This window comes from Myripristis murdjan, chromosome 5 (assembly GCF_902150065.1).
Source record: "Myripristis murdjan chromosome 5, fMyrMur1.1, whole genome shotgun sequence".
Classification (NCBI taxonomy): domain Eukaryota; kingdom Metazoa; phylum Chordata; class Actinopteri; order Holocentriformes; family Holocentridae; genus Myripristis; species Myripristis murdjan.
Window position 1 is genome coordinate 27291480 of NC_043984.1, and position 14066 is coordinate 27305545.

The 14066-nt window shown below is 42.2% G+C and overlaps 2 protein-coding genes across 2 annotated transcripts; both read left to right on the forward strand.

Moving 5' to 3' along the window:
- Positions 1–5341: 5341 nt before the first annotated feature.
- On the forward strand, positions 5342–10898 carry LOC115359580 (protein transport protein Sec61 subunit alpha-like 1). The gene is made up of 12 exons (XM_030052131.1): positions 5342–5494; positions 6396–6463; positions 6579–6644; positions 6761–6839; positions 7077–7208; positions 7399–7508; positions 7817–7970; positions 8088–8248; positions 8433–8630; positions 9328–9519; positions 9640–9716; positions 9828–10898. The coding sequence occupies exons 1-12, from the start codon at positions 5488–5490 to the stop codon at positions 10012–10014; spliced, it is 1431 nt and encodes a 476-aa protein (XP_029907991.1). The 5' UTR covers positions 5342–5487; the 3' UTR covers positions 10015–10898.
- A 441-nt stretch (positions 10899–11339) lies between these two features.
- chchd4a (coiled-coil-helix-coiled-coil-helix domain containing 4a) lies at positions 11340–13766 on the forward strand. Its single transcript, XM_030052559.1, has 3 exons — positions 11340–11548; positions 12064–12162; positions 12268–13766. Exons 1-3 carry the CDS (start codon positions 11527–11529, stop codon positions 12624–12626), a joined length of 480 nt encoding a protein of 159 aa, XP_029908419.1. The 5' UTR covers positions 11340–11526; the 3' UTR covers positions 12627–13766.
- Positions 13767–14066: the final 300 nt, after the last annotated feature.

Below are 14066 nucleotides of genomic sequence, written 5' to 3' on the forward strand. Positions count from 1 at the left end.
TAATGATGCTCAGCACTGGCATTTTTTTTTTCTTCTCTTTGAGGTCAGCACATGTTTGGTAAGATGTTATGTCATGTAATTTGTGGCTGTAGCAGTATGGATTGGGGAGGAGGGGCTCAGGCTTTTGATGGCAGATGATTAATACGTAGCATGAGTTTGGCTGGTCTGCCACTTAAGCCTCCTATGCCAGCTGGTGATGAAAGAGGAAACTCTGATGCTTATCGTATATAAAGAAGTATCCTGACATGCAACGTACGTCAGTCTCTAACAGAGAAAGTATCATGGCAAAGGCAAGTTTTATGGCTTCATTTCAAATTTGTATTTCAGATTTACAGAAGTCTGGTAGTGTTAAATATAAACTTCATCCAAGACAATAAAATATATGATTCTCAACTCTTCTTTACTTTGTAACACATCCTTCAACAGTGGAGTTTGTCCAAACCAGTCACTGTAAAGAGAACTGAATTGTAGCAGACATTATCCTGCACTGGTAAATTATGTAATATCTCTATCATGTTCAGTGGTGACACACATTGGAAGTCACATACATTCCCTTCGCCACTGCTCAGCCACTACGTTCAGTTCAGCATGGATACAATATTGTAAACCTTGTTTTATCCTTTGTGTGTCTCTGGGTCAATAACAATCAATACTTGTAGGTTTGAACTGGAGTCTCACATTCTCTATTTAGTGCTTACACAGTCACAAATCAAATTGAACAATCGGCTGCATGGCCTTTTCACACATAGAGGAGTCTTACTGTGAACTGACAATCAGTAATTTTCTTCATGTTTCTATTTCCGCAGTTCCAGACAGACAATGTACATCAGCCGCTTCTGTGACAAGTCGAACCAGAGAGAGAGTGATAAGCGGTGGGCACAATTCGCTCTCCTTTGGAAAGAACAAAAATCAACAAACAGGAATTTTCACCCAATGATTGATGTGATTTAGATAAGCAAAATTATTTAAAAGACCAGCCACTGACTGATTACAATCAGAACATCAACATGACATGAACGGTTTATGGCACAAAGCACGTCTCTATAGAGTTGATACATGGAGCAGAGAAGAGTTGGTTAAAGGCAATTTCAAAAGAGGCAATTTGATGTAATTCGGTGCAGAGGAATTAATGTAATATCTGAGCACAGAGTAGATAAGAAAGGACATTTGTTTTGGTTAAAAAAAACAAAAAAACAAAACAAACGGCACCCATGCCTTTGGCACACTGTGTTCCTTTACTTGGTCAGTGTCCATGCAAATTGCTAATGTAAATAGTCTGGCCCAGGTCTATTTCCATGTCTCGGGGTTCCATGTATTAAGGGTACACTGAAACATTGCTTACATAATTGAAGGTTGCAGACAGACACGGTGTTCTTCTCCACTCAAATGTTAATGGAGGTATAACCTTTGGGGACACACAGCATTATTAATATATCAAAACAGTATGATCAGCATCCAGATATTGTGCTTGCATTGATTATATATTTTGAAAGACCTATTTTACTTTGGCACAATGCTGCTGTAGACTATTTACAGCACACAAACAGTATGTAAACCAGGCACGGTGCATTCAGACAGATGGTAGGTGCTGTATTATTGCCTGGGTCATCTTTCAGGGATCACTCAAGCACTGCCTAATGAAAACATACTTGACATTCTGGATGACACAGGCTTCATTTAGATGAGTGTGCTTTAGCCACAATGAAACTGACAACAACAATAATTATAACTTCACTTGATCAAAGAATTAATTGACAAGAGAAACCGTGAGCTAGATCTTAGACACGGACGGCCATTGAAAAACTGTGAGGAGAGACTGCAAGAGGCATGTGCGGTATTTGCTTGTCCTCACCTCTGTGTTAGCTCACAATTTTGTGGTCATTATGTAAGCACAGGAACAAACATCTCCATCTAAGAGCAGATGAGCTAGTTCTAAACCACGCCTGCCTACCTCTGGATGAGCCTGCTGTTTTGCTGGCTGAAATTTAAATTGAAGTGATGAACCCCCACAGAGCCAGAGAGCTGCAGATTGACTAGTGGTGGATGGATCAGTCAGAAGAAGAGCAGACAGAGGGCTGGAAGCTGTAATCATCATCATCATTATTATCGTCATCATCATGGCAGCTTTGGTTTGTGCTGATTAAGTATGGCATTATGGGTCAGTGATTAAGTGTGCCAACTATTCTATACCAGTTACTGACTCATATGTAGGCATTGAAATAAGTTCACTATATAAACACTTTGTTTCTCTCTTTTCTCCATCTATATAAATCCCACCTTATTTTCTTTCTACATTTTCAAGCCCCACTTCAAGTTCAAGTTGATTTAGAGCCCAATATCACTGTTTACAGTCTCAAAGGGCTTTATATGCCCACAGGTTTTTAATGAGTAGGACAACGCCCCCTGACTCAATCCTCATAGCAGGCAAGAAAAAACTCCCTAAAACCCAGAAATCTTGAGAGAGAGGAGGCCCCATTCCTGGCCAGACAGGTGTGTGCGACAGGTGCTGACCCAGTGAGCAAATTAAGAAAAACAATACAGTCATAATGCAAAAGAAAGCACACTAGCAGACAATATGACGACAGAAGCGGCGGGAGTTTAGGAGTTTCACCAAACAGAATTCAACTCCACATTATGAAATCTGTCACAGCACCACTAGCATCATTCACCAACAGACACGCACACATACACACACACACACACACACACACACACACACAGACACACACCGTGACTTGATATCACTGTATCAACAGTGAACCCTAGTGGTAGAAAATTGCTAAAGAGAAACAGACGCTTTACATCCTATCAACAAATAAGAAAACATGTCTCACCTTGGAATGTAATTGTGTCAGAAATATATAATATATTTAAAAAGCAACAGATTTTATATAGAAATGGTAACATATTGCCATAATCTTGAAATGGATAATGCAAAAAAACTGGCAAAATCACTACAATAGAACAGATTTTCAATGTAAAATTATACTGAAGAAACCACAATTCCTTATTTGTTTACTCTACTCCTTCACTGCCTTCATTTCTTGTTCCACCCTATGAAGTTGATCAGAATGCACCCTGGTTCAGTTCTGATTCAAAGCCCATGTGTGTGTTCTTTTTCTTTCTTTAACAATCATAAATACAATTATTTGATTCAGAGAAATAAAACTTTGTTCAGAGGACTGAAGTTTCCTGACTTTATGTCCAAGCGTTCTGACCCAGTGCCCATGAAGACAGTCAACCTTTAATTCTGAATCTCCTAATTTACAATAATGATCAGAGATATTTGGGTAAAAGGTCAGCATAACCCTTAAAATAAACCCTTTCTCCAGCAATATATTTTCATAGATCCTATGGCAATGTAGAAGCCTATGTGCTCTGTGCAGTAGTAGTCTGATAACCAGATAACCAATTAATAGCGCTTGCAAATGTCTGTTAAAATCTAAAGCTGCAGAAAAATGTGATTGGTGTGTTTTAGGTTGATCCCAGTTTTAGGGCATCTAAACACAGAGAGAGGAGTGAACAAGACATAGAATTGGATCTATACTTACCTCCATCTGCATAAACCTGCATGAATACAAACAAAATCAGACTGGTGCAAAGACTGTGCCAATATTTAACTAACCATTTGTCCCTCCTGGTTACAAACTGCCCTTCAGGCTATCAATGAAAAGGTATGTACAAAGCAGTCCCATCATCATGCTGGGACCAAATCAGTGGACAACAGCCTCTGTCTGATCATTCTGCTCTGGGCTCTCTAAACTTCATGAAAGAGAACAGGTGGGAAACTGTCCAATGAAAATAAATAAGCCAAGCTACCACTAGCAGGCCCACTAAAATCACAATATCAAATCAATACATGGGCACAGAATATAGGCTAGGTAAGGCAGCTACTGTAAGTGGCAACAATTGTCAGTCTTGGCGCTCTTCCTCAGACAGCATCCAGTGCTGCAAATCATTTCCATTCTGTTTGTTCGTTTTGTATTTTGTCACCATACAATTTCCCACCTGCTCTGTTTCATGTGGATTCTCTCAAGCCGAGGCAGCCTGTCTGTCTGCTCCTCTGACTGGTTTTACCATCAGGGCTGCAGTGATAAGTGACAAGATCAATAGCCTACTCCTAAGCAGCTGGGTAAATTGCTGTGGATAGAAGAAGTGGTGATAGCCTCCCTTACATATTTCAGTGGTTATCTTGCTGATAGGTGGGTATACTGTAAATTGCCAGGAAAAGAGGCCTGCATAAACCCTTCACTACACCACTGTTCTACCTGTATGTGATTGTGAGAGTTGATATAAAGGGAAAAAGCAAGCCTTTCCAATAAAAGCTGTACTATTCATGTGTGTGTATGTATACACTACTCACAAAAAGTTAGGGATATTTGGCTTTTGGGTGAAATTTATGGAAAATGCAAAAAGTTCACGATACAGTGATATATATCATGAAAGTAGGGCATTTAAGTAGAAGCATACACTGGTGATTTCCTCATCTCAAACAATTTCTTGAAACAAAAGCCAACAACAGTGGTGGGTATACCACAACAAAAAATGTCAGTGTCAATAACTTGTCATGTGCCCTTGAGCATCAATTACAGCTTGACAACGACGTCTCATGCTGTTCACAAGTCGACATATTGTCTGCTGAGGCATGGCATCCCACTCTTCTTGAAGGGCGGCCCTCAGGACATTGAGGTTCTGGGGTACAGAGCTGATCCCATAGGTTTTCTATTGGATTCAGGTCTGGAGAATGTGCAGGCCACTCCATCTGAGGTACCCCAGTCTCCAGCAGCCATTCCCTAATGATACGACCTCGATGAGCTGGAGCATCAAACACCTGATGTGAATTTTGCCGTTAAACTTCTTGTTAGAGAACAGCAACTTGTGCAAAAAGTACTGAAACACTGAACAGTTGGACATGTGCATTCAAAAGTTTACAGAAGGTCACATTAAGTTCACCTGTAAAGGTTATAATGCATTTTAGGTTCATCCTGAAATTTCACCCAAAAACCGAATATCCCTACCTTTTTGTGAGTAGTGTATGTGTGTGTGTGCATTTCCCCCCCTGTCATATGCAACTTTCTCCCTAGACAAAATATTGATTACTAAGTCACACGCCACATCATGTGTGCCACCATGCATGATTATATGTCAGTGTGCCCTTAATCCAGACAGGCCCGCACGGATGAGTATAGTCCCACTGCTCTGTGCTACAAAAGAACTATAGTGTCTTAATACGCGTATTCAAACATTCAATCACACGGTTTCTGATTTGATAGGGCTTTTGCTTGGATATCACTGAGGAGCCAGTGGAGCGTGCCCGTCCTGTGAACTAGCGGCGTCCCGGAGAAGTGACGTGTAGCAGCGGCTTGTCTGGTGACGTGTCTCTACTGCTCTCTCTTTTCTCACGGAGCGGCTGGATGGAGCCACACTGACTCCTCGGAGCATTCAAAGTGGCACCAGCAAGAACACAGGAATCGGCCAAAGGACACGATGGGAAGTAAGTCACAATCTTAACACTCGAGCACGCATCACGGCCAGTCTAAATTAGCTGCTGTTGTTTTCTTAAACCTCATATTTTATATTGATATTTTGTGTTCGTTAGCATGCTAGCTAACCCTGGGTAGTTAGCAAGTTATAACGTTAACGCTAGCCCCCTAAGCTGCCAGCGTTAGCCAGTGTGAAGTTGCTAGCATTTACTACCAAAGCTTGTAGCGACTTTCTACGCTGTGTTAAGTTATTGTCCTTCACAAAATATGCGTCAAAGGGGTTTTAAGTTCATCAAACCCTTCGGACTGCTCATTCATTGACTCGCTTTGGTGATTAGCTTCAGTTAGGTTAGCAACATGCTAGCTAACGGTTGTTGGCTGTCCTTTATAATAAACTGCGATATATTGAGGATATTTTACGCATTTGACCACCTGAAATTCCCGTCTGCTTCACAATTTAATGGCAGGGATTTATTGGATTTGTAGTGCTGGACTAACCAACGGTATGTGTTAACTTAAATCACTCACTGTCAAAGTCAATTTCAGTGATTGACAGAGCTGACCAGCATTAAGGCAATGAAGCCAGCAGTGATTGCAGTAGTTAACCATTTTACACAAGAGGAGCTATCATCAGTCTTGTCCATATTCCTGATTTCTGCAAATCCACTTAGGAATAGGTAGATGTTCCGTTTGGGGCTAAACTAGCCAAGGGACCCAGCCTGTCATGACGAGCTTTGCCTGGCAGATGTTTGGTCAGTAGTTTGTGATGACGTAGCATCTAAGATAAACTGGTTTGAAGAGGACCAAAGACCTTTCAGATTATTTACATGTCTACAAATGTCACAAGGGCTGCTGACTTGAATGTGGTGCTGTTTTTTGGGGCATGTTTAAACCACTCATGTCTTTCCACAGTTAAATTTTTGGAGGTCATCAAGCCGTTCTGTGCGGTCCTGCCTGAAATCCAGAAACCAGAAAGAAAGGTACACTTCTTTTGCAGGTCTTTAAATGTCAACCAAAGCTTCTTAATGTGCACGACATGTAAATGTGAATGAATATGAAATTACATCTGTTCTTTTTTTTAAAAAAAACTTGCAGATTCAGTTTAGAGAAAAAGTACTATGGACCGCCATCACGCTGTTCATCTTTCTCGTGTGCTGCCAGGTTAGTGTCTGTTGATAGAAAAGCTCCATAACAACTAACTTACTTTTGGCTCCGTGTTATTGTGAAGGTTTGTAATGCGCTGTCTTGGGTCTTGTTTTTTCCCCCTGCTTATTCAGATTCCTCTGTTTGGCATCATGTCATCCGATTCAGCAGATCCCTTCTACTGGATGAGAGTAATCCTTGCTTCCAACAGAGGTGACTGAATTGCATACACTTTAGGCTAAGTCTTTATCACAAAATCATTTTACCGTCATGTGCAACTCTAGCAAGGAGGAAAAAAAACGAACTCCTGTGTTATCGCTCTTTACCTCAGATGTGGTCTCTTTTATCAAAAATGATAAGAGTGATAAGCCTGGATGCATTGTTTGAGCCTCCACTGCCACACTGTAAATGTGATTGCCACATACCAATAGTGTCCATTGTGTTTTCCAGGTACTCTGATGGAGCTGGGTATCTCACCCATTGTGACCTCAGGCCTCATCATGCAACTTCTGGCCGGTGCTAAGATCATTGAGGTGGGAGACACCCCTAAGGACAGAGCCCTCTTCAATGGAGCACAGAAATGTAGGTCTCTCTCTCTCTCCACTGTCACTATTTTTAGAACTTATTGCATACTTTTGAAGCCTTGAAGCTTTCTTGTTTACTTTGAAGCTTGCAGTCTCATTATACTATGCATTTGGCAGTAGCATCACTTTTGCAGCAGCTCTGGCTACAAGCATACCGATTGCAAATCATCTCTTTTGTCCTTTTGCAGTGTTTGGAATGATCATCACCATTGGACAGGCCATTGTGTATGTTATGACTGGCATGTATGGAGACCCTTCAGAGATGGGTGCTGGAATTTGCTTGCTCATCATCATTCAGGTTAATAAAGACCCTCACCACTGCTTTCTAATCTAAAGTCCAGTGTCCAGCAGAGATAAATTTTTAGAAAAGGCGAACACATTAAAATGTTGTCTTTGCAAAGTTATTTGTCAAGGTGGCAGTGCACCCGTACTATCTGCCAAAGACAATATTTATTGGCATTTAGTGGTGGACGCTTGGTAATTTCACACCCTGTCTTGAGGTTTATTGCTACATCCATTAAATCATGTTTAACATGTTGCGCTTGACAGTAGCTGGTTGTGTTTGCCTTGCCAAGATTGTTTCTGACTTCTTGTCCCTCTCTCCAGCTGTTTGTGGCAGGTCTGATTGTCTTATTGCTGGACGAGCTGCTCCAGAAGGGCTATGGGCTGGGTTCTGGTATCTCCCTCTTCATCGCGACCAACATCTGTGAGACGATTGTGTGGAAGGCGTTCAGTCCCACCACTGTCAACACTGGAAGAGGTACGAGTATTGGCTTGCAAGAAAACTGAGGATTGGGAAGATAGAGAAATTGGATGATAGCTTTTCGATATTCATCTGTATTATGCTGGGTAACCTGTGAGTCCTGTGTTTTTTCAGGCACTGAATTTGAGGGAGCCATCATCGCTCTCTTCCATCTGCTGGCCACCCGCACAGACAAGGTACGCGCCCTGAGAGAGGCATTCTACAGACAGAACCTGCCCAACCTCATGAACCTCATCGCCACTGTCTTTGTCTTCGCAGTGGTCATATACTTCCAGGTCAGTGAATGACACTATCTGATTACATGTTGTCCTATAGAAAAGGTATTTGATTCTTGAGAAATGATTTCCAAAGTATTTTGCCTGCTTGAAATAAATTTCCCCAGGCTGATTGCTGATGTAGATTGATGTTTTAAGTTGCATCAATGCTGACTGTTACTCATGAACATTGTTATGGCTCCAGGGCTTCAGGGTGGATCTGCCGATCAAGTCAGCACGCTACCGTGGTCAGTATAACACCTACCCCATCAAGCTGTTCTACACCTCCAACATCCCCATCATCCTGCAGTCTGCCTTGGTCTCCAACCTCTACGTCATCTCTCAGATGCTCTCTACGCGCTTCAGCGGCAACTTCCTGGTCAACCTCCTGGGAACCTGGTCTGTAAGTACAGAATGGGCTCTTGGATGCAGCGTCATCCCCTTCACAAAACACATGTATTTTTAATACATTTAGTTTAAAGCTGCATTACTTGATTCTCGGCTATGAGAGAGCAGCAGTGTTCTCCGGGTTTGTAAATAAACACACCACTTCAGGCACCCGCCACCAACCCACCCACCCAAACTTTGTGAGAATATAGGTCTGTTTAGTCATCCAGACAAAAACAGGGCTTTTTCAGATCTCTGTACATCTCTCATTTTAAAAACCAATCCATTGTTGACTCAGGTTTCGCTCTTGCTATATCTACCAATCTGTGGTCGGTCTTGTGTCATCATACTTAGTCTGTGCCTCAGCCATTGCTAAGCTAATAGCAACCGGGTAGCAATGTGAACAACTAGGAGCTGTGTGCAGACACTTTAATAGTCTATTGAGTATGGGGACTGAGGAGGTGTTAGTGTCAGTGCAGCAAAGAAAGTTATAAAGCTGAGAGGAACCTATGCCTATAATATCAATTAGCACAGCTTTAAAAAGCAGGAGAGTTCAAATGTTTGGACAGAACAAGCATGATGACTTGATTGTTAATTCAGGAGTGTGAAGTTCAACTCACTTGAACACTGATGACATGAATATGAACACTGTTAAGCCATGAACATGCACAGATTGGATATTATCTTAACAAAGTAATCTTTTTTGTTGTTAGGACACCTCTAGTGGCGGACCAGCTCGTGCCTACCCAGTGGGTGGTCTCTGCTACTACCTTTCTCCTCCGGAGTCATTTGGTTCTGTCCTGGATGACCCGGTTCATGCTGTCATTTACATCGTCTTCATGCTTGGCTCCTGCGCCTTCTTCTCCAAGACCTGGATTGAGGTCTCGGGATCCTCTGCCAAAGATGTAAGTCTGTGCAAGAATCTAAGCCATGCTTGTTTCAGAGTCCATGCTTCCATACAAGGTGGTATAAAGGATGGTGAAACATGCTCTCTGTGTATTTAACTTTGTGACTGTGTGTCCCAGGTGGCTAAGCAGCTGAAGGAGCAGCAGATGGTTATGAGGGGACACAGAGAGACATCGATGGTTCATGAGCTGAACAGGTACAAAGCAACCTTGGAAATAAACTCCCATGAATCTTCAGAATTGCTACTTGCAGCATGTATTAGGTGCTTTACCAGCTCATTTAATATTTTTTTCCCCTCTTTTCCCAGGTACATCCCTACAGCTGCTGCCTTTGGTGGCCTCTGCATAGGAGGGCTGTCTGTCATGGCCGACTTTTTGGGTGCCATTGGCTCTGGTACAGGAATCCTGTTGGCTGTGACCATTATCTACCAGTACTTTGAGATCTTTGTCAAGGAGCAGAGTGAAGTGGGCAGCATGGGAGCGCTGCTTTTCTAGAAAATTCCCACCTTCCAACACACACCAGACACACAGTACCACTCTCCACATATTATTTTGTTTTATTTTGCATTTTTATGTAATGCACACAATCAATACATTTTGCAGCTGGGATAGGTAACTTTTCTCTGCCACCTTTGTTTTCCACAATATCCTTGTAGGGTATGAATGCAGAGAACACGGGTTTGCATTTTGTCCCAGTGTTCAGCATAGTATTGCATTGTTTTTGTCCTCTTTTCAAAATTTATTGCTCATCTCTGCAGGCTGCCTAAGTCCTCACTGGCTGTCTTATCCTCTGTATAATGCCTAAAAGCACATTAAGTGTGAGGTTCTGTCTTTGACTCACCTCAGGTGTTATTTACAGCAGCTTGGAACATGAAGTGAGTGAAACCATGTTAGCTAGTGCTTATTTCAAGCATAAAGCACTGTGCCTGGACATTTTGGGAGAGTTGAAAGAAAGCCATGTCACATTTCAGGTCAATGGAGACCATGCTCAAGGGTTTTTCAGGGCCTATACCAGGATGTGAAAAGTATAAATAAAATATGCTGGTACTCCTGATAGGGCTTTGGGAGATCTCAGACAAGCTCTTAACGGTTTTCATTAACCTTATTTTTACGTTTGAAATCATGGACTATGTTTATATTCACTCTGGTCTTATCTAGGGCACATTGTTTGTCCGCTGTCTCTGGGTCCTAAAGGGAAGTGTTAGTCTGTGTTGTCATGCTCTTTTATTCCCAGACTGAATCGCTGCACAAAACTGCCGAGATATGGTTGGATAAGGGTGGGTTTGGTAGGGATGAAAAGGGGTTTCATGTTTTGGTTTTTACTTTCTGTATTGGACATAATTGTTATTAAAAAAAGAAAAAGATTTTTTTCCAACACACTTGAAAATGATGTCTTATTTCCTATTCCATCCTTGCTGACCTGGCTGCACAACTGGAGAGCAGTTTTTACACTGGCATCCATTGAGGTCCTGTAATTAATTCAACCTCCTATCTTCCCTATTTCTGTTACCCATCAAAATAAATAAATAAAAAAACGAGGGATACTTAATCTGGACAAATCCAATTATATAGGCTCATTAGGGAGACACTGAGCTGACTCCCCTAACACCCAGCCCAGCTCTCTAAGTTAAAGTTTTGATTAAGGTTAGGCAACTTTAAAGGTAAAGGGTTATGTAAGGTTAGGATTAGACATATCAAGCTGTATCTGCGCTGTAGTTTCCTACGGACCAGTAAGTACGCCAGTGCCGGTGGAGTCCCCTCCCAGCTCATTATGTAGATCGGTGCATTTCATATCGTTGAACCCACGCTTGATAGGACAACCTGGTAAGCTCCTAAGTGACGTCAATGTTGTGCGACCTAATGTGGACGCAGTTGACAGGTCAGATCTGTCAGAAGACGCCGGCTACTTTCTCAAATGCAATTCCGGCAATTGCACAGTAAAATCCTCCAAACCCATCATCGTTTACCATAGACGGGGAGGCCCGACGGACCCAGGCATCGGCAGGCATGTCGTACTGCAGGCAAGAAGGTACATTTTGGTCCTTTTCATTCATTTCAGTCCACGTCCAGTCCAGACAATGTCACCGAGGCAGCCGCAATGCTAGGCTGACTTAACAATACGTAACCAACATAAAGCTAACTTGCTAGCTGCTGGGCTTGCTAGCTGAAACTACGAGCTTGTTTTAGCAACAGTAAGGTTAGCTTCATTTTCACCTGTGCCGTTTCAATGATTTTTAAGCGTATGATGATTTACGCATGTTTTCTAGCCCGGTCATATTTGAACTTAGCTGCTACAGTGGTGGGCCCAGTTTCATTTGACACTCCCAGGCGTCACCGAGCAACCAAATGTCCTCACCTTTGTAGCTGCAACCAATCAATTCACTTAATTCAAGGACTTTTGGTATCTTTGCGAAACCGTGGGATTTTTAATAAAAACTTCTGTGGCTTTCAACAACCCAATGATGGGACCTGTAGGGTTGAATATTATCCAAGTGTCCTACCTGTAGCGTTCACTGTCATTCTTGTTTTTTCCCTCTACCCAAGGAAAAGATCGCATCATCTTTGTGACCAAGGAGGACCATGAAACCCCCAGCAATGCTGAGTTGATTGCAGATGACCCTAATGATCCTTATGAGGAGCAAGGTTAGTTATTGGGACATTGTAGAGCAGCAGTACCCTTTTCACCAAAGGTCTCTTAGCTTATTAAGGCACACCTTTAAATATCTTTGGGATTTCTTGCTCTTTAAGGTCTGATCCTGCCAAATGGAGAGATCAACTGGAACTGCCCGTGCCTGGGTGGCATGGCCAGTGGGCCCTGTGGCACTCAGTTCAAGGAGGCCTTCTCCTGTTTCCACTATAGCAAGGAGGAAGTGAAGGGCTCTGAGTGCATCGATAACTTCCGTAACATGCAGGAGTGCATGCAGAGGTACCCCGAGCTTTATCCCCAAGAGGAAGATAATGAAAGCTCCTCCCAAGCAGAGTCCAACACCGGTGCTCCCTCTGCCACTTCAGCCCCCAACAGTGACTCTACCCTTGCTGATGCAGCTTCCGAGTCTGCTCCCTCGTCTGCCAGCACACCACCCACAGACAGCCAGACTGCCAGCTAAGACCAAACACTTGTCCTCCACAGTCCTTCGTTCTCTCTGTGTACACACACTGCCCAGCCTAGATCACTCTCCATGAGGAGCTCAGCAGTGTGTTTTCCGATTGGCCTTACACCGTCTCTGGTTTTAACACCACTCGTCACAAGGAGGAAGGGTTTTAAAAAAAAAAAAACAAAAAAAAAACAGAGGCCCCTGGGATGGTGCGGTCTTGACACTTTCAGGCAATAAGGGAAGGATTTTACAGACTGAGAGAAATGAGACATATTACTTAGACATAGGCTGTTTCATCTACTGAGCACTTGGAAGATCCTGGGATAATATGTTTTAGTGACAATATGAGGTACTTTCTGCAGGGAAATTCACTGAAAGACATATGCAATAGGAATTCAGTTTGCCGTGTATTTTCATGCTTCAAATCAGATTTTTCTGTTCCGATGTGCATCACTACTTCTCAATGTGTGTCGCTCTGTTAACATCACTTGTCAGACCACTGGATAATGTTCACTGGACAGCCTAGTAATTATAGTCAACAAATCTTGTGCTCAAGCTTGTGAAGTGTCTTTCTGGTGTATGTTTGCTGTTGACTTAAAACAGTCAGTTTAATTCAAGGCGCTTTACAGTTGGATCTATTTTCTTTCCTTTGCTTGAGACCAAAACACAGAATCCTTCAAAGTTAAGGATTAAGTATTTCCATGTTTCTTTCCCCATAGTAGACCACCTCTGAAAAACAATGCCCACATTCTTGCTTATAAACAAACAGCTAAGCCTTTTCAGTCTTTTTCACAGCTGAAGCCTTGCAGATTACTTCAAACCTTACCTTCCAGTGGTTTAAACTGTTATTTAACATATAACTTGAAGGCCTAGTGGCTAAATAGGCTATATCTGGTGCTGGATGAACAAAATGTGGTAGTAACTTTCCTTCACAGACTCTACATCTGGCTTAGGCAGACCCACAAAGGCACCACCATGTGTCCCTATTGATGCTTAAGTGTTTCATTGTCCCAAAATTGTCCTCCAGAATCTAAGGCTCCACTCAGATTCAAGATGCTGTGTTTGTCATTTCAAATGAATGTGATTCAAGCCTTAATGGACTTGACATTTGTCCCTCGAACGTGTCCACATTAAAATGAACACTGAACTGTATCTACTGCCATTCTCCATATGTCCTTGTAGTCTGTGCAGGTTATTGAATATGGCTAGAGCCTGAATGTTACCTGTGTTTTTGGTGTCAAGACTATTGGCTGATATTATATTTGTATGTAAAAATGCACATTTATTGCAAGGAATCATCCAATCATCAATCTGCTGAGCCATCTGCTCAGCTGTTTTACGCTATTCTGCCAATAGAGGTGCTGTGCAAAGTAGTAGCTAATCTCCTATTTCAGTACTGTCACCATAATTAGATTCCACAAGTATTGTGATTTGATATCATGATGTATTGTA